This window comes from Rhamphochromis longiceps, linkage group LG6 (assembly GCF_057381845.1).
Source record: "Rhamphochromis longiceps isolate RC_006_pf linkage group LG6, R_longiceps_female_GT1.1, whole genome shotgun sequence".
NCBI lineage: Eukaryota > Metazoa > Chordata > Actinopteri > Cichliformes > Cichlidae > Rhamphochromis > Rhamphochromis longiceps.
The window spans coordinates 39,569,093-39,592,870 of NC_140562.1; the positions used below are offsets into that span (position 1 = coordinate 39,569,093).

Here is a 23,778-nt window from a genome sequence, read left to right on the forward strand (position 1 = left end):
TTAAAATTTGGCTTACAAAATTTCATCTGGGATTAATAAAGTATTTTGTTTCTGATTCAACCACCAAGGTCTTCAAGGTTAATTCATTGAGTTACTCATTGGAAATTGACAAAAAGCTGTATAACCTAGAACAGCTACGCATGTTTCTTTTTCAGCTATTTATTTATGAGTGACTTATGTATGTATTTATATATATGTATATATTGTACTATTCTTAGTTAGTGTATTGTCTGTCTTGTCTTAATGTTGGTTTATAATGGAGCACTGTAACAAAAAATAATTTCCCCCAGGGATCAATAAAGTATTCTGATTCTGAAACTACGATTCTGTGTTGTGTATTGTCAACATAAAGAAAATGATTTGTAATGTAATGACCACTTAAAACTATCCTTAAAATTAAAAATTTGTATTGCAACATTTACAAAATGATGATTGGTATATGTGGATTCTAAGTATCACATTATAGTTTGCATCCAGACCTCTGATCTCACTTTAACATTTCATATCTGCCCTTCTTCCAAGTTGACCCCAAAATGTGTTAGATCTTTTAAAAAAAAGTATTTTCAAGAGAACGAGATATCTAGTTACTTAGAAATTTACTTTATATATTATAATAAGTTTAACTTATTTATGTCCAGTTACTTACAAATTAATAACTATTATCCATGACCTACTTGTACATGTCTATCTGTCAGGCTACTCTTATCCGATTTTTAATGCACTACAAAAATGTTAAAGTATTTTTAAAAAGAACAAAGAAAACAAAATGAATATATAAAATTTTTAATACTAATCCCTTAAAAGTAAATACTGCCCAGAGTGAGCTGACTTGGCAGAAGTTTCCTCTCTCAGAGTGCGTCTTGTTTGTTTTACTGGTTATGTTAACTGTGCCCTTGCTGTGTTTTACACCAAAGGTTTCTGAGATCAAGAAACATTTGAGTGGCTTTGATTCATATGTGGGTGCAAAACAGAATATTTAACAGATAAATGTAAATGCAACTTCTACTACAGTTTATATAATATTTGTATAATTACTGATATGAAGTCCACACACTTTTGAGATAATGTATTAGGTTATCTTTTCCCCCTCATCTATATGTTGCTGAGAAGGAATTAGAATTTGTATTTCATCTGTAAAATTGCCCTAAGGAGTTGTCATTTAATATCTGCAGATGCAATTATAATAGTGACTTGTGAGCCCATGAAGACAATTTGGGACTGGACATTTCATTCAATCAATCAGTAATCTTTGTCGGTATATTAATTTCTCACAGCTAATTTCTCACGGTACCCATCTTGAAACACATCCAGGAAGTTATTTTGAAGAAAGCGCTTCACTTTTTATTTAAATAGTTAGTGGAACATAAAAACAATATGCATTAAAAAAACGAGTCAAATCTGAGGGAAAAAAAAGCCTCAATATTAAAGTATCAACACTTTAACACATGACCACAGCCATTTTAAGACACAAAAATGTAAGTATTAATAAATCCGCCACACCCACACAAAAAAGATTATTTTAAATTAGTTTTATTTTTTATAACAAAATGAAAAATTCATTTTTCATATAGCATTGGTACACAAAAAGAATGGAAAACATGAAAGCAGTGCTTTCTTGTACCACATTAGACATGCTCTAGATCCACCGAGGCTGTTTTTCTTCGCTGAGATTGCAACCTATTCAGCTATTAGAAAAAAACAAAACAAAAAGTAAAATGAAACGAGCACAACCACAAATAATATCAGTTTTCAATCAGACAACAAAGGGATAGTAAAAACACATATTTCTCCTAGCACGACTCTCACGATGGCAGCCCATCACAGGGACCAGCACACTAGATTAGTTACCCATACCTGCTGTGAAGCAGTAGTTGCCCTTTGTTCCGCTTGCGTCAGCCGTCTCTGGAGACGACTAGTCTTCTCTTGATACTCCGCTAGCTGCTTCTCATACTGCACAAAACATGTATCAATTAGTTACACATGGAGTAAAACACAAATGTCTCAGTGTTAAACCTTTTGCTTTTTTTAAGTACTAAAGTACCAAGGAACATATGGTGGAATTATCATTTTCCATTACCGCAGACACACTTGTTTTCAGGCTGCTGTTCACAGATGCAAGCTTTGCATTTTAAAAATATGCAAAATCTTGACAACATCAGTGCAATTCATTTGTTTCTGAACAAACCCAAGCTGTTTCAGTTCATGGTACATTCTTTAAATTATTCTTGCTGCATCTGTGCATTATGTGAGAAAAACTGCTCTCAAACATCAGGTTTGAGCTCATAAGATGAAAGCAAATTCTACAACATAAACTCCTAGAACTTCTAGAATCACTGAGTTGTTAAAGAGCGCTGACATTTTTCTTAGCTGCTGCGAAGGCCTGACATCTGCAGAGGCTAACACCTATTAACAGGCTTAAAGAAAAAGACAAAGTCATTCACATATAATACAAGAATTATTTGAGAAATGACCAGTTTCACTTTTCTCTTACAATAATCTCTAGTGTGTGTTTGTGTGTCGCTCAAACCTCAGAAATTGTGTCATGGTCAGTTTGAAGCTGCGCCTCCAGCTCACGTGAACGCTGCTTCTGTCGATTCAGCTCAGCCCTGAAATGAACATTTTAAAAAGACGAGTCCAACCATCTGTCAGTGAGGGCCAAGTCAACTTTTGTTTCAGCTGCTGTTGAAATGTATCTGTTACTTAAACTTTGTTTCACTGTTACAGATAAAACTGTAAAGTGTCAGACTGAGAATATTTCTTTACATTTAATTAAAACTTTTTATTTCATTTTGTAGACTGCTGTATTAAATATTTCTTTTTCCAATTTCATTCTTTTTCATTTTTTAAAACAACCCACTGTTTCAAATTTTTCTACAGTGGGTTGTTTTAAAAAATGAAAAAGAATGAAAGCAGCCAGAGATACAGGCAAAGTATGCTGTGTAAGGTGAAAGGGTCAGCTGCACACCGATGTTTCGAAACCAACTTTAGCTCAGTTATTGAGTTTCGACCTGCCCATTTGGCCCATTTATCAGCGTGGTCAATAGCGGCACCAGCAATGACCTACAGTTCATGGAAGCAATTAAGGTACTCAAGCTCCCATCTGAGTCATAACTCTGCCAATGCTGAACACAAAGAATGCACAGTTTTAAATTCAGCATGACCTATGCCTCACAGGATGTTACACCTGTGTTTGTTTCTCTCACATTTTAAGCAGATTTATTGCTATTTATCAAATAGTTGCTTGCAAATATCTTTTAAAATGTTAGTGACACAGGAATTCTGTAACAGATGTCAGTACATCTATATAAAAGTGGAAGAATACCTAATTTTCATTGAACCATGCTAAAATGTAAACAAATATAGGTAATATACCTCAACACCCTAAAGCATTATGGGAACTAATCGCTTTAGTTTTGTGTGAGGAATGAAAGAGTGTCAGGCAACAACTCCTGAGGTGCACAAGCACATAGTAATTACCCAGTCAAGTCACACTCACAGTTGTCAGTGTAGAAGAGTTTGTAAGTTAGTCATGTGAAAAAAGGTTTCACAGGAATACACAGTCCTAGAAGTGTCCACGGAAGAGGCTTTCTTCAGGAAACCTTAACAAACAAGCACTACTTTTTCATTCTATTTCTAATTATATTCTCATGAACTTTAACATGTGCCATGCTAACTAGGGCCTGCAGAGTTTGAGTTGTAGCTCTTGTGTTACTTTTTATTTCTTCTTTTTTTTTTAAATTCCAATTTTTCTGATGGTTTGAGCTCAGGTGAACTTGCCAAGGCATCCACTCCTTGGAAGACTGTTATATTATGTTAAGGCACACCTGACCACCAACCTGAGCAAACGTCTGCTTTTATATAGGTGGTCACACTTGCTGATCAGTTAATCAAGTGTACTTGACAACCAGCACGTGGCTGCTATTTCCCTTTTATTTCCTATTGAATCAATAAGAGTGTACTTTGTTTTGTACAGGACTGGACAGAGTCCTGTACAAAGTCATGTTTTCTTGTAAGTCATCTGGCATTTAAGTTGTGAAGTTGTAACCCTTTAGTTTAAAAGCACATCTCTTTTTGTGCCCTTCTGTCCTTGCATTAGTAATCTTAAAAATACAATTTCAAAAGTCTTACTTAAGGGTCGTGATTTTAGTCTCAAATGCGTGGACCAGGTTCTTGGCCTCTTCCTTCCATCGCTGTGTACTTTTCTGCTGAGCTGTAAGAAGTCGAGTGAGATCAGCGCTAGAACTTCGACTGCTTTCCTCCAGCTCCCTCACTCGTGCATCCAGTTCTTGCTCCTTCAAGCTGTACTCTTGCTCCAACTTAGATACCTGAAGGGATGAGGTTATATAAAGTTTCAAACTCTTTTTAAATGGTCAAATAAATTATGTAATGGTACATTATCACTTGTGTGTAAACCCTGTTTTATGCTATATATCTAGCTATCCTACTACTGACAATGGCTTTTCAGCAGTTAATCAAAAATATAACACTTTATTATTCCACTTTATTTAAAGGACCATTTCACAGATTTTACACATACCTCAGAAATTATCCCAGACAATGTCATGAGGCTAGAAAAACTTTTAATTAATTAACCCTTGATTTTTTTTTTCTTAAATGCGGTAATTTATTAGGCAGGGTTGCAATTTGTTATCGTTATTATTAGAATGCATTATGGGAACTCCAAGACACATAGGAAGCCCAAATTTCCCAAATTTGGATTATTAATCATTATCGATTCCCATCCTTCCCATTTACCTGTTGCTTGGCCTTATTCTGGACTTGCAGGGTGGCTTTGCGCAACTCATCCATCTCCTTGCGGAGCTGAAAGTTCTCCTGCTGCAGTTGCAGCCGCTCTTCGCTGACATCGATGCAGTCATTGCGGGCTGAAGCCAGAGAGCTCTGCAGGCGTCGCACTTCTTCCTGGCATCGTGACAGCTCCTCGCTATACCTACGGGTAAAAGATTGGAAGAAATAATGAGCAAAGTAAAAGCAGAGCACTAAACCTGATGCGCAGAATACTTACGGATCAAATAATGAAGAGCAAATCTATAGTGCACTTACTCCATCTCCATCGTTTTAAGTTTGTTCTGCGTGCTTTGCAGAGTGAGACTTATGTCTTCCCTCTGCCTCTCAGCATCTAGACACCTCTGATGAAGGGCATCAATCTTCCTGAACTCTGGCTCTGCCCTGCCTTCCTTATATACCTGACACGAAACACAGCAGACTATTAAAATGATCAGCAGTGCCTCAGCACATTCACAAAACCACATAATCAAACATCATCAAAACACTGGAACAACTTTTTGCAGTGTCTTTCCTGCATTTCCCCTGATAAATTCAGATACCTTCTCCAGCTCCTCCTCTACAGCTTTTCTCTCTCGTAGGGACCTTTCAATCTGAGACTCTTTATCTGAACACTCCTAGACAGAGTCGGAAAGAAGAGGAGACAGGAAAAAATGTTGGTAGGAGACAGAAATGAGTGGACAGGTAGACGCTATAAAAGGATTTATGGTGATTTTGAAATGAGTTTGCCCTCTTAGTTGGACAATTTCTTACCAGCTGCAGTGCAGACAGCTCCTCTGCCATACGGTGGATTTGAACATTGCACTGTTTGCGAACATTTCCCACCTGTTAAAAGATAAAGTCATAAAGCTCAAATATGGGGAGTTTAGCTCCTTTGCTTTTCCTTCCCCTTAGACTGACTTTTAATGGTCACAAAAAGGCTTAACTCCTGAACTTAACCATCTGAGTTAAGTGCAGATATAAGGAAAAGCAGTCTGTGTTTAGACTTTTGCTTTGACTACTCCTATTTTAACTTTTCAATAGCACACTTGGTAACTTAAGGAAGAAGTGTCAATGCGTGAACAATATAGTCATATACATTAGTACACTGAAATCAAACTAGATTTGCTGAAGATTGAAACCATAAAAAGTCAAGATGAAAATAAACATCAAGCAGCAACATAGTGATGTATTTACTGACTTGATTTATGTATATATGAAACAACAGATAATAATGAGACAAAGGTCATAAAACAAACAGAAAAAACAATAACTATAGCAACCAAAAAAGAAGCAATCGCTGCAAATTCTTAATTACACTTTATAGTGTTGCCGCTACTATGATATTATGTGCTTTCCTTGTAATTCAGTGAATATGCTAAATCTTGCTAAGTCATCACAGCCTTACTTCCTGACAAGTCACTAAAAGTATTGAATACAAATGCCATCCCCATCAAAATCTCAAGTGAGAAAGTTAAAGTGAAAATTATCAAAAGCATTTTCTTCTTCACAGACATTTAAAGGACCATCAGGCCATTGTTTACATTTGTGTTACCTGCTTGCTTTTGTTAAACTGATATTCTTCACTACATAATCAAGAACAATAGCCTTAAACTATGGACATTTCTTTGTGTCACCTGCATATACATCCTTCCTGATGCAAGTATATAATGCACTTGCATATTAAAGACACATAAAAACAATACTGCAAACTGTCAAAAAACAGATTACATGCAAGCTGACTGTGAATACAGTTTAATTGTAATCTCTGGCCTCCATTTTTGAAAATTTCTTCCCTCACACTTATCAGTTCGAGTGGCTCTCATGCCTTCAGGTAAGTCTGAGGTCTGACTCTCAACTGTAAGTAATTCTTCATTACATGACCTTATCTTAAGACTGAACTGCCTTAAATGAGAATGAGGGACAGAGTAGATTAAGGTAAAAAAAAAAAAAAACATTGACCCACTTTGACTAAAATATTTAAACTTAAACTGTCTTCAATGACAAAATTACCTGTAAGCTAGGTAAGCAAAGGCATGTTAAAGGCAAAGCCCCATGATTTGGAAAAAGTCTAAAAGCATCACCATTTAATCTCTAGAATATCATCCCATGTTGAGGGCCAGCAAGAGACTAAGATGACAGCTAGTGCTTCAGTCATACCATTTTACATTAATAGGATTAAACAGTTGAAGGCCTTGATGAAAAAGATCCATTAACAGAGCATTAATCACCATGTCTCCAGGGTTACACAGGGTAAAGAGCAGGGCTTTGCTTTCAGCTTAGTGCCTCATATGTTAAAAAAAAAAAAAAGTATGGCTAAGCACAAGGTACAGTTGGAGGTTGCACTTCTCCTTGTAAAACTAATTATGAATCAAAAACTTTGGTTTTCTTTCATTTTCAGAATTGCCATTTTCGAAAGAAAGCATACAGATTTGGCAGCAAATACCCTGATGTCATCTATTGCTTTTAAGTAATGATGCGACTTGCTTCAAAGTAGACTTTAGTCACACACGAATCAAATTACATGAGTGTATTTTTAGGAGAAGCATTCATCTAGCTATTTAGTAACCGTGTACCTCCTTCTTGGTGCGGACTGCAGCATCATAGATCAACTGCTTGATTGCTTCCTTTGTCTTTTCCAGCTCTTCTGTTTTCTGCTTCTCTCTTAACAGGGCCTGAAGTGAAAAGTAAAGGCAGATACAAATAGGCAATTGAGGAGAGATCTGAAAACTATTTAGAAGATGCAGTCGAATATGTCAAAAAGACGACTCTGCCATTTAAAACAAACGCGATAAAACACTGAAAGGTCCAAAGTAACTGCATTTACCTGGTCTTTGTGCAATGTGGCTTCTTCGGCCACTTGAACGCTCTCTCGAACTTTAGACAGGGCTTCATACTTCTCCTCTTCGAGAGTGGTGCAACGTGCCTGGAGTTCCCCCACCTTTCGCTCCCACACAGTTTGTTCTCTGCGAACTGCCTCTGCCTCCTGTGATGCAGCTTTTAGCCTGGGATTGCAGAAAAGAAAGGATACCCAGCAGCAGAAAGAAAGTCAGAAAACTATTGCTTGACCCCATAAACACTGAAGCACTGATGTAAAATTCCATGACTTTCTATTAGATCAATACGCTGGCAGTGCTTTCCTAATCTCAACCACTGTTCCATCTTAGCTGACAGCCAGCAAGTGAAAGCCAACAGTTTAACATGGGCTGACCTGGTCTCCAGCTGGCTCAGGGCTGCCTGAAGCTGCTGCAGTCGTCTGTCTGCTGCGTGTTCACGGCCCCGTGCTTCACCCATGTCCTCTTCCTAAACACATATGCATACAGTTAGGTCCAGAGTTTGGGACAAGGACACCATTTTTTTTTTTAAATTTTGCCTCCATCCAAAAAGATCAAGATGTGACTGAATTACACTTTAGTAAAGTCATTGGATAAACTAACAATTTTAAATTTAAAAAAAATGGAGGGTTTTTTTGTACTTGAATGAAAATCATTTGGAGTTAATGACCATCTGAAGTCAATATTCATGGACATTATCAAATGCTGCATTTCCTCCCTTGAGATGCTCTGCTAGGCCCTTGCTGCAGCTGCCTTCAGTTTATGTCATTTTCTGTTTTTTCATCAGTAACTTTGTTGGGTTGAGATCAAGTGACTGACTAGGCCATTAAAGAACACTCAATTTTTGTTACTTTCGCAGTGGGCTTTGTATCATTATCCATTAGCACAGTGAAGCACGATCCAGAAAGAGGATTTCTCTGTTCATTCAACACTGTATCAGCAATAACAACATCCCTAACTCACTTGTGATCAAGTTTCCACGGTGTTTGAGAGATGCTTCTGCTCATGAGGCGTTTTTTTTCCCTCCGTCATACTTTACCCTTTCATCATTCTGGCGCAAGTTAATCTTAGTTTCATCTGTCTAAACATTATTTTCAGAACCTAGCAGGCTCTTTTAAATGTTTTCTTAGACTAATGTGGGCTTCCTATACTTTAGTGTAACCAGTTGTCTGCAGCTTATTGTAAACCCTCTGTATTTACCGTCTTCCTCTTGATCATAGACTTTGACAGTGACATGCCTATGTACCTGTTTGAGAATCCTCTTGACTTGGTTAGATGCTATTCTTCAAGTTCAACAGTTGGAATTAACTTAACTTTTCATGTAATAATCAGGCATTAGACATTTGTGCAACTATATATAAAACTGTCAGTAATTCAGTTCAAACAGTTATTGCAGTACTTTTTTTAAAAGCCTTGAATTAAAGCTGAAAGTCTGCAGCGTTTGATTTAAAATTTAAAATCAAAGCAAAGACACACTGTCTAAACGTAGGGCCATAACTGTATCTGTCTTTCAAAATAGAGTTGTAAGTATGCAGGAATCTAATTTCAGATTATTAAAACAGATAGGCTGACATTTTTTAACTTGTCACACACAACTTATGTTGAAAAAAAAGGGAAAAAAGTACAAAATGCAGAATTCCAGCTTTAGTTTGAGGGATTAAGAAAAAAAAAAAAACTATGCAGAGTGCAATATTTTCAGCATCTCAACTATAACTGATCAAATCAAGAGTCCTTTCATGCTCCTGAAACAAGTAAAGTATTGGTCTTTTTTCATGAATATTCATGAATTAGGCAAATATATGTATTTATATTTTCTTTTTTTCTAACCCGTCTCTGCATCTGTTCCTGGAGATTCTGCAACAGCTTGGTCATTTCATCCACTTTGGCTGTGGCTGTCCTCAATTCAGCTTTGGCTTGCCTACATAAGGACAGAGAAAGGAGAAAAAAAAAACCCACACAAATTAAATAGCAAATTAACTGTCAGCTAGAATTTATAGCAGCCTGTCTGGGTTACTGAAAAATATATTTGGACAATTAAAAAAAAAACAAGAGAAAACAAAACAAAAAAAACCTCATTTTCTTCATTTTTGCTAAATGTCAGTTGAAAAGATGTCTTTTTGGCAAATATCAAGCTCACAGCTTAAAACATACATTTAAACTTTAAGACTTAAAAGAACTCAGGGGTAGAGATGTCGTGTTATTGGACACTTTGAGACTTTTACTTCACACTGCTCTTCCTCAAATATAACCTCCATTTATGAAACAACTTCAATTTACACAAAGTTACAGGACATGGGAGAAGGTGATTTTCAGTCCAGTGTAGCATGTTGTGTAGTAGTTACACACTAACAGAACATGACCTCTGATGGCAGCCAGTAGCCTGTTACCTGAGCTGGCTGTGTAGCTCCTCCATCTCCGTGCTCTGCTCTGTCACTGTCTTCAGGAACTGCTGGTTTGTCTGTGTGTGGCAAGAGAGACACGACTGCCATTTGTGTGGCATGATTGCAAACACAGCTCCAACATTAACAACATCCAAATCAACCTTGTCTCTAATACATTTTTCAGTGTCCTTTTACATTAAACCCCGAGGTGTCTCTGTCAGTGATTACTACAAAGCCAGTCACTCTCCATGCTGTGAAAGAAACAGGCTGCTTGCATGAACAGTCAGAGGGGGGAGAGCCTAAAGCTTGCCTTCCCATTAAAAATGCATTAGAGGGATATAGTATTACTATACAATCTCTTTATACAGTGTATTGTGACCAAGCACCTAGCGTGTGTGTATGTGCGTTCACAAGTTTTTGTGTGAATAAAAAAAATCCACAATATTTTGTACTCCTTAATCTCCGAGCAAGGTTAAGCCCAAATACAGGTCAGTCGTGTCTCTAAATAAATAAATAATCTCTAGTGCTGAATTATCTGTGACTGTAGGATAGAGAGAGAGCGGCAGAGGGAGAGCAGAGAGTACGACTTAAAAAGAATCTAGTTAGAGGATTACCAGGTGAGCTGACAGTCAATTATACAGCCTGACAGTTCTGGGTGACTACAGGAGTGATTTAGAAAACCAATTCGCTTAGTTAAAAGATTAATTATTAGAGCAGGGTCAATTTCAGAGAAGTGCATAACATTTCAATACCGTGGCTAATTGGGAGGCAGCAATTTAACACACTTTTAATTAACCGTCACTTACCGATTCCAGTTTCTGATTGGCCGCTTGGAGTTTGTATGTGTGCTGCTGAAAGTGAACAAGCTGATCCTGTGATGAAAAAAGGGGCATTCATGTCAAGTTAACTAACAGTAATTACCTCATCCTTATATCCCACATTAACTAAGGCCAAAGTGCTCTAATTAACTTGATTACAATGATAATATCGCCATCTAGCGGTGAGAGGTTATTGTTCTAATCAAGTTCTGGCTTTGCATTTCCATTTCAGAATACTGAACCTTGAGTAGAGATGGCACGATACCACTTTTTTATGTCCGATACCGATACCGATATCATAAATTTGGATATCTGCCGATACCGATATGAATCCGATATAGTGTTTTTTAATCAACAAAACTGTTTTTTAAATATCTTGCTGCATTTTGTATAAGTTCATACTCAAGTTTAAAACAACAACTACACTAAAGCTATTCTGTTATACCTGTATGCAAAAGAGAATATTTCATAGTTCAGCAATACTGATCAATCTAATAAACTTAAACCTACACCATCCTCCCTATTCTGGTATTTTAAAGAGTACTTAGCATAAATATTAAGCAACCTAACTAATAGGGTTCCAACTCCCAGCAACAACAAAAATAAATAAATAAAAAATAGGGAACCACCCCTCACGCGCCACCTCATGATGCTTAATCGACGTAATCAACCTTAATTTGATGCAGTGTGAAAAAAAATGCACAGAAATCAATTATTTTTCAAGAAATATTAAATAGATTCAACAGCTTTCTTCAACAAAATTGCAGACTGCACAGATGGTACCTTCCCAAAGGAAAAAGTACTATAGCTTACTAGGGTATATTAGACTTAATAGTTACTATATACAGTAATTGACTTCTATTCATTTTACATCAAATTAAAACTTTGGGTGTCAGATAATTAATTATTAAAAACAAGACATTTTAAATGAGAATAAGAAAGAAAAGTATGTCTTTGTGCCCCCTTTTCCCTGTTAATGCCCTATCGGCCCCCCTGGCTAAACTTTGCTAGATCCGCCCCTGCACAGTTACCAGCGTCAGCTACGTAGAAAAAGATTCTGGTGTAGAAATTAATATTAAATAAATTCTAACAACAGCTGATCAAGCTTAAATGTGCTGCTGTTGTTCAGCTGCTGGTTTCCTCTTTCTGGTGCAAAGTGGGCCAAAAGCAAACAAGAGACACGGACTCGCGACAGAAAAGCCGATCAGCTGATCATTGATCAGTTTCATGATTGAAGTAGCAGCAAGAAGAGGCAGTCGCTCCATATATCGCTTGTTAAGCTTAACGCAGGAATGCTTTACAAACATTCAGAGATGGACTTACACACTTGCTTTACTTCTCTCGGGGATAACTTTGTCGGAGATGAAATGCCGGGTAGCTAGCGAAGCTCCACATGCTATCCAGACCACCGACAGGTCCCGCATGCCACAGCCGCTCTATCACGTGATGCATACTGCTCCGAGTGCTAACGTTCTGAGGCGAGTTACGGCGTGTTGCAAGTTTTGTGAGGTGCTTTCGTGATATTTAATGGATCGGATTACATTTTTTATTTTTCTCCGATATCCGATCCAGTAATTTAGGTCAGTATCGGACCGATACCGATACGTAATATCGGATCGGTCCATCTCTAACCTTGAGCTGCTGTCTCTGGGAGTCATGGATTTGTCCTTCAGAGATTGTCTTCTGGTAGACCTGCTGGAGGCGATCCAGCTCCTGGGCTGTGGTCTGCCACAGTTCCATGGCCTGCATCCGCTCCTGAACACGTACAGCAAACAATATCCACCCACATTTTGACACAGAGTTAACTTTCTTACTAGGAGTTGGAAGAAGAATACCAAACATCTTTCTGCATTCACAAGAGATCATTACTCCAGACACAAAAAACAACTCTTCTCCCTCAAAGACGACTAATGGTTTCTAAATAACGTGTGTTGCATCTTGTTAGCGGGATAACAAGTCACCACTGAATCCAAAAAATGACCTGGGTTTTGTTCAGAATTATTAAAAAGTGCAAAAATGACAGCTTCATTAAAAGAGTGTGTGGAGCCGCTGGGAAAGGCTTTGCTGTCTTCAGTTATTAGTGCAAACGTGTGAACTCACTACTCAAAAAGAATTATGTATCATTTCCCAATGTTGCATATGTAAAAAAAAAAAAAAAGAATACACAGACGGTACAAATGTTTAACTGTCAGAAAGCAATTCTGACAAAGCCAGAGTGGCTGTTTCCTTGTGCTCTCCACTGAATCCACAGAGATCAAAATAATATTGATCGTCTGATCTAACTTCCAGTCACGATGAATGTTCACAGCATCCAGCTAAATTCCAGCTGCACTTCAGCTCAGCCAAGGCCCTGTTGCGGTTTTAGTGTCCATACAAAATAAACATACCCATTAATACATTTCAGCTTCACAAACATTTATTCTGAGTGCTACTTAACAAAAAGAGAGAAAGCTTTATTATTGTTATAATATTACATTTTTAAGTCGATCACCTGAATATTTAGTTTAACCTGTATTCGAGGCGAATATGGCTTTTAGTTGGTCAGTGAATGAACAGACAAAACCCTAATACATCTTTGTAGCTCTCATACAGTAGGCAAAAAAAAAAAAAACTGGCATACCCTGACGCTGAAAAAGCATCAGCTAAGAAGTAAGAGTTTTTTACGGATACCTGCAAATTGGTGCCGATTAACTTCCCATTTAGCATTTAATCAAACAATCAACTAAACACTGTAGCTCTAAAAATGTAGTTTCTTTTGATCTTAGATTGCTTACAACCACACTGCGAATTAGGCTACACTTGGACCCGGGGGGATGGTCACAAACATCCATCCATCCATTCGCGTCCGCTTATCCTGTTCAGGGTCGCGGGGGGCGCTGGAGCCTATCCCAGCTGTCATAGGGCGAGAGGCGGGGTACACCCTGGATAGGTCGCCAGTCTGTCGCAGGGCCAACACACAGAGACAGACAACCATTCGCACTCACATTCACACCTATGGGCAATTTGGATTAACCAATTAACCTATCCCCACTAAGTGCATGTCTTTGGACGGTGGGAGGAAGCCGGAGTACCCGGAGAGAACCCACGCAAACACGGGGAGAACATGCAAACTCCTCACAGAAAGACCCCGGCCTGATGGTGGAATTGAACTCAGGACCTTCTTGCTGTGCGGCAACAGTGCTAACCACTGTGCCACCGTGCTGGTCACAAACAAATTTCAGGAATTAAGGAATTTGTTAACTTACAGCTTTTATGCAGAAAAGAACTTAAATGATCACAATTAACCTTACTGGACCAAACTGTTACTACAACCTTGGATACATGATTAAGACTACACCCTACTCTGATAAGCAGTACTGTCAAATCTTATCAGGATAAAGAGAAAAAGCCAGGTATTAAAGGAAGACAGGTTGGATAGTCACAGATTCAGTTTATAGCAAGATAACCTTTGAAGCAAAGACCTACAAGGAGTCTTTCTAATGACACAAGGTCTGTACAGACTTAACGTTAGAAAAGGGAATCATCTTAAACTATAAAGTGTATTAATCTAAATTTGCAACTCGCTCAACCCTGAACATTTGTAGAATTCTTGCTATAAAAAGGAAAGAATTTAGAAAATTCATCCTAACTGTGTTACAGAAGTTTATTCAGTTGCGTCGTGTTGCTGTTTCTTCTATTTTTCAGTCCATTTCAGCTTGATGTGGCTTAAATAAGAATTCCTTCCTTAAAATATTGGCATTTCTTGACACCATGTGCTTGCTTTCAAGTTTTGGAAAACACATGTAGAAATTTCAGCGTACTGAAAAACTTTGTCAGCTTCTAATTCCTGGTGTTTAAGAACAGAAGAGTGCAGAAAAGACCTATGGATGTGTGACTTCAAACTCCAGGCTGATGGATATACACACAGGCTAGAAAGGCCCCACACACGATGTGTTTCTTATATAAAAAAAAAAAAGAAGAAAAAAAGTGTGTCTTAATCTACAAATGTTTAGACATATCAAACGGACATTTATGCAGACCTGTTCAGACAGCTGGACCTGTTCTTGGAGATTTTTGATGACCGCATCTTCTTCCAACGTGCTGCCCTCTACTCCTGAAGCTGTGGGCAGGGCATGAAGCTGCTTCTCAACAGACTCTCTCAGCTCTGCATGAAGCCTGGAAAAAGTATTCAGACTTAAGAGGTTATGTCACAAAAATAAATAAATAAATACATTAACAGCATGCATAGTTTTAAGTGCTAAATAAAATAGAACAACCTTCATAAGGTTAATTATTTAGCTGGAATGCAAATGGTCAAGATGCCAGAATTCTAATCAAAGCTCTAATTACTAGACAAATGAGCGCACTAATTACAGCAACCTGATTTGTGGTAGGTCATAGAAAATCAATCAGCCACTGAATGTAAAATAATTCAAGTAACAAATTCACACACAATACTGAATAATGCCATATCTTATGACAGGTTTAACTTATTGAAAATATTAGTACATTTGTCATGTTCTGTTGTGCAACCAACTTATTACATATTAACATGAGTGGATTTATATATTTTTTTACCTTTCATTTTCCTTGACAACCCTCTCCAACTTCAATTTGACGTCTGTCATCTGTGTCTGTACGTGAACACTGAGAGTCATTGACAACATCCCGACATATTTAATGCATCAGATGACCAAGAAATCTCAGGATTAAGATATTTATTTCCCAGCTACCTCTATCAAAGTCTTTGACTTCTGAATTATCAGTTTAATAGATTTCAAGGACTTAAATCTATAAATCACATCACTTCATCAAGCACCCACCACCACACGCCTGTGTATTCAAACATTTCAGATGAAGGATGTTTTATTATTTCAGGATGTTGTTTTGTTGATTTACCTGATATCTCTGCAGCTGTTCAGTCATTTCTTCCATGTGCCGATCATACTCAGCTATCAGAGGAGCCATTATACTGCAACACAGACAAATGATGTTTCAGTACTGGGGGGGAAAATTTTTTTTTAAATTTTGTATTCACCATAACTCTGTCTTGCTGAATCTCTAGTGAATGCTGTGTCTCTAACGTGTCTACAAAGTGGTATGAAACTGATGAACTGACCCTCTATCTGAGATCCAGGGCACAGGAGACTCAGTGCGTCTTTCCTCCTCAACCTAACAAACATAAGGCATGTAAGGGGTGAGGGCTAGCAGTAGTTAATTGTATCAAAAACGTACTTTTCTCAGTTCAAAAAAAAAAAAAAACAATCACAATTTTTTTTTATTGAAGATGCCAAATACTTGATTAATTTTAGATGAGCTAAACTAGCATAAGTTTTTAAGTTGAAGATCATTCTACTGTACACACACATGACTATGTCAGTACCCACCCAGACAATGCAGTAAATAAGTTCATAGATGATACCACTGTGGTGGGGCACATCTCTGGGGGCAATGAGACAGCATACAGAGCTGAGTTTGAGAGGCTGTCAGACAGGTGTGCGGACAACAATATGGGCCTCAATACCACCAAAACAAAACAGCTATAGTCAACTTTAGAAGAAAGAAGTCTGAGCTGCAGCCCATCAGCATCAATGGGGAGTGCGTGGAAATGGTATCCAGCTTCAAGGTCCTGGGTGTCCACATAGACACAGTACTCCAATGGACCTCAAACACCTCGGAGGTTATAAAGCAGACCCAACAGCATCTCCATTTTCTGAGAACCCTCAGAAAAATGGACCTTAAGTGGGAGCTGCTGATCATCTTCTACAGTTGCTCCATTCAAAGTGTGGTGACCTACTGCATCTCTGTATGGTTCTCTAGCTGCACAATGGCACACAAAAAGGCACTTCAAAGGGTCATTAAATATGGCCCCAAAAATCACTGGACATCCTCTTACATTCCTGAAGTTTAGCACTTGCTGCCTCAAGAGGGTATGCAGCATCCTACAGAATTGCACACACCCAGGACACCGGGTGTTTAATCTGCCTCCCATCTGGGAGGAGATTCAGGTTGCTGAGGCCACGGAAAAAACAGACTCAAGGACAGCTTTTACAACAGGGCAATAGCCCCAGTCAATGCTAACATCTGACCTGATTGGTCATCTCTCTTTACTTTTTTTTTTTTTTTTTTTTTTTGGGGGGGGGGGGGGGGGGGGGGGGGCAATAATGTGCAATAAACATTCATTCTTTAATTTATTAAGTCATACTTTTTTTGCACTTTTTAAAAATCTACTGTGTTGTGTTGTGCTTAGTGCCGAAATGGGACGGTTTCTAATTTCATTGTACTATAGTACCAAGTATGACTGTGCAATGACAATAAAGAGTTATCATAACCCATTTTATCTTATGTCTTCGTACCTGAGAAGATGTGGACAGAGCACCGTGCCCATATTGATACTGGCTGAGAGCAGAATTTAGCCTGCGGACTGAAATGACACAAAAACGAGGACACTTACACAAAAAAGCATAGATGTTCTAGTGATCATCACAAGCAGAAGACTGTAAACATCCAAAAAATGCACGCCATATAATTGATTGATCTTTATACAGGGACCACCTATGGCTTAAAAAAGAAATTAACATAGAACAGTGTCAAAAACTGATGGATTAAACGGCGTAACAGAAAAATATGCATGTCGTTTCCAAGTTTCGTCTCACCTTGATCACGCAAAAACTCCAGTTCTGCCTCCATGCTTACGATGTCGTCTAAAGAGAAGCAAAAGAATTTGCACTGGCAAAAACGACCACCACTACCAAAACTAAAGACGAACACTTAAAGCCTGTCAAACCTGGCACCACTAATCTAGGGGTTCTTTTCAAGTTAACGTTTCGGAACACGAAGAGAAAACTGTCGTTTAAGAATGTACTAATTCAGGTAAAGATGACACAAAGCCGCTAGAAACGTTCACTACAAACTAGCTAGCTACCTGTAGTAAATTTGTGCAGCTCGTGTTAGCTAAAGCAGCTAATCAATCTCGGCTAAGCTAATCAAAACAACTCAGTGTTTTGATCTCTTCAACAAAACACCAAACACATTTTCCGAGACAGGATGCGCTTAAAAAAATACGCAAATGCATCGCATTGAAATTTTTAATTCATAATAGATGTTTTTACTTCAATCCTCGTTTCCGCCTCTTGTTTTGAAGTAAACAAACGGGGACCAATGGAAAAGAAGCTGTGCAACCGTAAAGTCATTCCGTCTGTACAAGAAACGCGAAAGGATGTTCCTTTAAAAAAAATAAAAATCAGGAAGCAGATGTAGAATACATTTGGAAGTCAATAATGCCAACTCTGCATATATAACAGTTTGAATTCAGTTGTTTGTTAAGGTATGATATATAACGTCATCACGTGAAAAGAGATTATGGTTTCTAGTTCGTCAGAATGTGTCACAAATAGTGGTTTAAAAATTGCTGGATAGACATTTCCATACAGATGTAACCACATATTGCATGAAAACGTAAACAGCATAGAGTTGGAAAATATCGTCCTCTGCTTATCGTTTTACTCTCAGATCTTATCAAGTAAGTGTAATCCTCGGACGTTTGCTTTACCAGGAAAATGATTTTACTGTCTTGTTACTGATAACATTATTCTGTTTTACACAATTTGATAACAAACTGCGGGTGAATCAAAGGGTGAAACGCAGAGTATTTAAAGAAATTACACGCGCACTCGGAGCACTCTTGTCCTGTAGCCAGTGAAAACAAACATGGGGGTGACTCGTGGACTGCAGTTTATAACACTTTTCCACATTCTGCTATGCTGTGAATCTCTGTAAGTTTTGTAGCTTTTTTGTTCCCTGTGTCGCTGCTCACACAGCAGATTTTAAGACTGAGTGATTTTCTTTCTTTCAGTCCTCGCACGCAAATGCAGTTTGACATCGAACACACTTGGGACAGCAACCCTGTAAATCATGACCCCCTCAAAATCACCTTCTCTCCTGGGTTAGGAGGCCTGAAGGTGGAGGTGTCTGGTCCATTCTTCAATGACCCGGCTGCTCCTGCAGGGCCCCCAAGCCAGGCCTTCCCTGGACTGTGGAATTATGAAGGTGGGTATATTGGTCTGTTGCTTCCATAGCCATGCAACCTTTCTTTTAACACAAGACACAAGCTTTTAGGGGTTTAGTCCGTGCAAAAAAAAAAACAAACAAAAAAAACCAAATCGATTTTAGTTCAAATAATGTGATATGAATTCATGATATCCTGAATTTTTAAATATAAATATTTTTTTATCAGAAATGCCAGAATGTCAGCTTAAAGCTCACAAAACTATTTCAACAACTGCCAAACAGGTAAAACAGCAAACGGTTAAAAGAGCCAGTAAAAAGATTCTGCATAAAGATGTAAACACAAAGCGCGACCATCGGGTCGTCCACACAGACATGTCGTCGGGTGCTGAAAGTCGACATCTCACAGATTCTGAAGCTGTCGGTTTCGTCACTCCAAACGAAATTCACAGAACCAGCAGCAAAAGAAGATCAAAACTATGCTTCATGTTTGAAAAATATCTTACCTTGGTTGTTTTGTTTCCACCACAATAAAATTACACTTCCTGCACAGCTCCCTCTCTCAGTGTACATTAAGAACAGTTTACCATCACAAATCTCTATTTTCTGAATTATTCGCTTGCTTATTACACATCAGTCTATCGTTGTTTACAGTGCTATCGGCCACTGTTTGTTTTTTTTCTTCCAAAAAGACCTCTGACAAGACCTGCTGTCAATACATTACAAAACGCTTAGCTCTGTCTCTAATAAAACCTCTGTAACTTTGCTCTGCTTCACCTCAATAGCATCAGGTAATGTTTATATGCTGATTTGTGGTTTTCTTCCATTTTTGTTCTACTGCAGAATATTTTTAAGGTGGTTATCTGCTATAAAAAGCCACCCCATGAAAATCTCCTTCATGTTTTTCTGTGTTTTATCCTCAATTACTTTGACACAAAGGCATTTACTGTGATTCTTACACCTCTGATGAAGTCTCACAAGTGTCAGCTTTGCTTTTATTGCCTACATAGATATAAAAATATGGATATGTACTGATAAATGATCAGAATTATAATATTTCTGACTGAGTCAAAATTGAATCGAATCGGAATTGAAACAGTTATAGAAATCAGTGACGATACCCAGCCCTATTATAAAATATATATATGTTATAAAATACCTTTAGCCTTACGCCCTTAATTTGTTTATGTATCAAAGGTAGCCCCATTTGCAAATTATTAATGTAAAATAGAATCCCCTTTTAATCGCTTAATTGGGTTTCATAATTTCAACTGTTTTTAAATGTTTTTTATTGACAGGAAAATGCATTCTGTTATATATATGCACAGTATGATTATTCATATTATATTAAATTAGAATATTGATGAATTTCATATATACTTATACAACATGAAACTAGTCCCATGAAACTGTTATCTTATTTTCTTTAACCTCAGTTTGGAAAACAAACCTGCTCACCAGCGCCTCTAAAACTCACAAATTAACATGTTATGTTTTATTTGTTTAATCTGTTCCCATTTGGCCCATCTCATATTAAACTGCTATATACAAAAGCTAACCAGCCGCTAGCTGAAGCGTAATATTTCAGAGACCTTTCCCTAATTGTAGCACAATTCTTTTAAACGCTTATAATTAACAAATGAGAAACAGCAATTATATAACCGACAAGCTCCAGACTTCATAAGGCTGATTCCAACGGAAATTCATTATCTTTAAAAAGGTCACATTTATGGCTTATTGTAATAGATTGTAGTATTGTACATGTGTTACTTTTATGGTCCCCATGCTTGTTGTAGCCGTAGTTACGGAACCATCAGTTATGATTATGTAATTTAGTCCCTAGGATGCAATTTTAGGCCCTTTGGCAAGCTGAAATAATATGAATAAAGTCTACTGTGGCTGAAGAGACTAGAGACTGTCTGTTTATGGGATCATTACAGTAACTGCATTATCATTATTATGGCGACACAGCAATTAAACCTCACAATGAGGCTGAGTAATAACAATTGGTTCTAATTGACCTCAAGTAAGTTCGATTTCCGTTTAATGAGCCCCACATATTTGGTCTCATTAATGTTACTTAATAGATTGGAAACCAACCCCATTATGATCTAGGTAGATAAAGAGCATGATTCTAGGTTAGTGAGTGTGCTGCTCACATAATTGTATTTAAAAGTTTATGTAATTGTTATTTTTGCATGTTACTGTTAAAGTCTGAGTCAAAAATGAATGACCTGAATAATTTAATTATTACTTTTTTGTCTTTTTTTTTTTTTTAAATAAGTGCTGATAAGGTTAATAAGACAGTTAAAGCAGTTTATTAATGTGAGATTAAAAGTCTTATCTTCATTTTTCCATATCTCATCAGTTGTAGAGACCTTCTTCCTTGATAGTACTACAGAAAATTACCTGGAAGTCGAGTTTTGTCCGTGAGTACCAAGCTGAGCTCTTGCTCTGCCCATGTATATATAGCCATATGTTTATAAACAGTGGAACAATGACACGTCTTCCCTGTGTTTTTACTTTAGACATGGACAACACCTGATATTACTACTGTCAGGAGCCGGCCAAGCATTCCTGGTAGGCTGCGTATGGAGGTATTCGTAGGGTTTTTTTGGGTTTATGGGATATTTCTTACATTTTTGATTTCTCTCTCCAGCAACAGCTTCCCATGGTATTTAACACCAAGATCACTGGAGACAGATGGACAGGTGAGGCTCTCATCCCTTGGACATACTTCCCTCCCAATGTCAACAAGATGAACTCCTACGCGATCCATGGCTCAGGAGAGAATCGTATATATGAGGCTCTTTATCCCATCCCCAAGGAGGAGATAGCCGAAGGACAAATGCCTAACTTGTGAGTATGCTGACTTCTACAAGTGAAGTTTGATGTGCCATAGGTCATGTGCACAGACATTTTATGTTATAGTGGTGCTGTCGTGAGGCACTGAGACAGAAAAAGAGGTTCATGTGCAAAATCACACCTTTTTTTGTATATTCTTTTAAAGGTACAGTAAGTCATTTTGTAAGAAATTTAAAAGAAAAAAGAATTTTACACTAATTCATTAAAATATTCAGAAAATACATACAAAATAAATAGGAGAGGCCGCCAGTTTATGGAAGCCATGGCAACATCTTGAAAACAGCAGCCAAGATAGAAATCGCCGTTCCACCTAATAACATGTTATATACGTGGCTAGAGACTGTCCATATTCATGGTATTACTATTAATTCAAATGTCATAAATAGCTCTTTCAAACTCCATAGGACTATTTAACATTTGCAAATGTATATTTTCATTATCGCTTTCTCCTCCTCTTCATCTGCCTTCTTCACCACTGTTCTCTCCTCCCTCATTTCCACCTCATTGTTTTCGTCCTCAACTGAAGTCTCATTTCACAAACTGAAATCAGTGCTCTAACACACAAAACATGCATAAACATGCTTATTTATTCTGGTTATTCTCCTTATAAGCTAATATTAATCAACCTAATGTAGGCTCTAAAAATTATGCTTTCCCAGTTGATTACATTCTCATATTGTATGACAGTTCATTTGCTATCTGTCCAACAATGTTAGATCCACTTCAAAGCAAGTTTCACTAATGCCGGTTACAGCAGCTAACTGGCAACAACAGCACCACTTACCAAGAGAAAAGTTCACTGAAAGTTCACTGACTCATATAACACTCCTTTCACAAAGTTTTACAGCCTCCACCAGGTTAAATAGACTAGGACACTCAGCATATTGAAAACTGAGGTAAACAGCGGACTGACAGCCTACACTCAAACTTGTTAAACGGTAGTCTGCAGCCAGAATTTTTGAGGTATCTTGGGTTTTAAAAACCTAAAATACTGCAAAAAATATTTGGCAAATTTCTTTTTTTTTTCTGATTTATTGCTACGTGTTGATATTATCCAAATATTTTAAAATATTGCGCGTGCAAAAACAAATTAAAACATGTTTGTCCTACAGCAAACATAAATAATGCACTTGAATTGGGAGGGTTAAGGAAACAGGAAACTGCAGTCTACTGACATCTAGTGATGAGATTTTGCATACTGCGCCTTTAAGTTGTAAAACAGGTGTAGATCAAATGGTACTTATGTCCAATCCACAATCTGTACCTTTTAGAGTCACATTAGTCAACTTTGTCATTTCAAATTACATGTATATAAATGTGTATTTCACTACTTTATGCATAATATATTAAATTTGTCTTTCTGTCTTCTAGTCACCGGCTAGAGTATTTCAAAGATTTTCGCCTGCAGAGCATCATGGGAGAGGGTTGGGTCCAACCACCATCTGATCTATGGCTTGGAAAGCCTTAAGCTTCTCAGAAACACTCCTCTTTGCCTGTTTCATTCTTGCAGACACATATCCACAAAAATCCTCTAAAACAGCAGCAGGGCAATAGGATAAACACTCTCTGACAGGGAACAAAGGGCAATCAATCTTTATTAGTTAATGATGTCAAACGATATGACATGAAATATGTTATCAGCTTGTCAGATTGCGTTAGTCTTCACACACATCTGTGCAAGCACACAAACATGCACTGCAAGATATTGGACGTCGCCACAAATTGCCTGAGCAGAGCGTGACCTACAACACTTGTACAGTGGAGGAAAGCGCACAGCTTAAGTGTTTGACTTCAGTGGGATAATTCCTTGCAATTCCTCGTGATTCTAAACCCTAAATGTTGAGACACTGATATTAAAAAAAAAGAAAAAAAAGAAAATGTGCGTTCTTTTGGGTTTGTCTTTATTGTCATTCCATTACTATGATTAATGTCCTTTATAATGACATCTTTTTACATACTGCTGCTGTCCTTTTTCTGTGATTGATGTCACTTTAATTTTATGTCTGATGTTTGATTATGTTTCATTCCCATGTCTGTAAAATAATTATCTGACATTTTGTGGTATAATCTTTTTCACCTTTTGCCTGGGGGTTAGATATGAAGATCAGTGTC

The 23,778-nt window shown here is 37.6% G+C and overlaps 2 protein-coding genes across 7 annotated transcripts; one reads left to right on the plus strand and one right to left on the minus strand.

Moving 5' to 3' along the window:
* Positions 1 to 1,514: 1,514 nt before the first annotated feature.
* Positions 1,515 to 17,983, minus strand: sclt1 (sodium channel and clathrin linker 1). 4 transcript variants are annotated; one of them, XM_085410709.1, is made up of 22 exons: positions 17,907 to 17,983; positions 17,451 to 17,498; positions 17,151 to 17,218; positions 15,914 to 15,966; positions 15,694 to 15,766; positions 15,373 to 15,428; positions 14,835 to 14,970; positions 12,448 to 12,570; positions 10,804 to 10,869; positions 10,004 to 10,074; positions 9,444 to 9,534; positions 7,994 to 8,085; positions 7,610 to 7,787; positions 7,359 to 7,457; positions 5,557 to 5,628; positions 5,346 to 5,420; positions 5,062 to 5,204; positions 4,756 to 4,948; positions 4,129 to 4,325; positions 2,528 to 2,606; positions 1,855 to 1,950; positions 1,515 to 1,685 (listed from the first exon to the last, which is right to left on the minus strand). In XM_085410709.1, exons 2-22 carry the CDS (start codon positions 17,482 to 17,484, stop codon positions 1,626 to 1,628), a joined length of 2,055 nt encoding a protein of 684 aa, XP_085266835.1. In that variant the 5' UTR covers positions 17,485 to 17,498; positions 17,907 to 17,983; the 3' UTR covers positions 1,515 to 1,625. The 4 variants fall into 4 exon arrangements, with proteins under 4 accessions (XP_085266835.1, XP_085266838.1, XP_085266836.1 ...); XM_085410712.1 differs by lacking the exon at positions 15,914 to 15,966; XM_085410710.1 differs by having other exon boundaries at positions 17,451 to 17,916.
* lg6h4orf33 (linkage group 6 C4orf33 homolog) lies at positions 17,527 to 23,544 on the plus strand. Of its 3 annotated transcripts, none has more exons than XM_085410716.1 (6): positions 17,527 to 17,667; positions 18,650 to 18,843; positions 21,170 to 21,230; positions 21,330 to 21,381; positions 21,461 to 21,660; positions 23,038 to 23,544. In XM_085410716.1, exons 2-6 carry the CDS (start codon positions 18,663 to 18,665, stop codon positions 23,132 to 23,134), a joined length of 591 nt encoding a protein of 196 aa, XP_085266842.1. In that variant the 5' UTR covers positions 17,527 to 17,667; positions 18,650 to 18,662; the 3' UTR covers positions 23,135 to 23,544. The 3 variants fall into 3 exon arrangements, with proteins under 3 accessions (XP_085266842.1, XP_085266840.1, XP_085266841.1); XM_085410714.1 differs by lacking the exon at positions 17,527 to 17,667 and adding an exon at positions 17,994 to 18,121; XM_085410715.1 differs by lacking the exon at positions 17,527 to 17,667 and adding an exon at positions 18,128 to 18,316.
* The last annotated feature ends 234 nt before the right edge of the window (positions 23,545 to 23,778 follow it).

What these genes read in the sequence shown, in the direction of transcription:
- lg6h4orf33 (XM_085410716.1), top strand. Translation starts at nt 18,663, where the DNA reads ATGCAGTTTGACATCGAACACACTTGGGACAGCAACCCTGTAAATCAT. An exon ending in TGGACTGTGGAATTATGAAG is followed by an intron (nt 18,844 to 21,169) that starts GTGGGTATATTG and finishes ATATCTCATCAG; the next exon opens with TTGTAGAGACCTTCTTCCTT. An exon ending in GAAGGACAAATGCCTAACTT is followed by an intron (nt 21,661 to 23,037) that starts GTGAGTATGCTG and finishes TCTGTCTTCTAG; the next exon opens with TCACCGGCTAGAGTATTTCA.
- sclt1 (XM_085410709.1), bottom strand. Translation starts at nt 17,484, where the DNA reads ATGGAGGCAGAACTGGAGTTTTTGCGTGATCAAG. An exon ending in AACAGCTGCAGAGATATCAG is followed by an intron (nt 15,429 to 15,693) that starts GTAAATCAACAA and finishes GTTCACGTACAG; the next exon opens with ACACAGATGACAGACGTCAA. An exon ending in AGCTGTCTGCACTGCAGCTG is followed by an intron (nt 5,421 to 5,556) that starts GTAAGAAATTGT and finishes GACTCTGTCTAG; the next exon opens with GAGTGTTCAGATAAAGAGTC.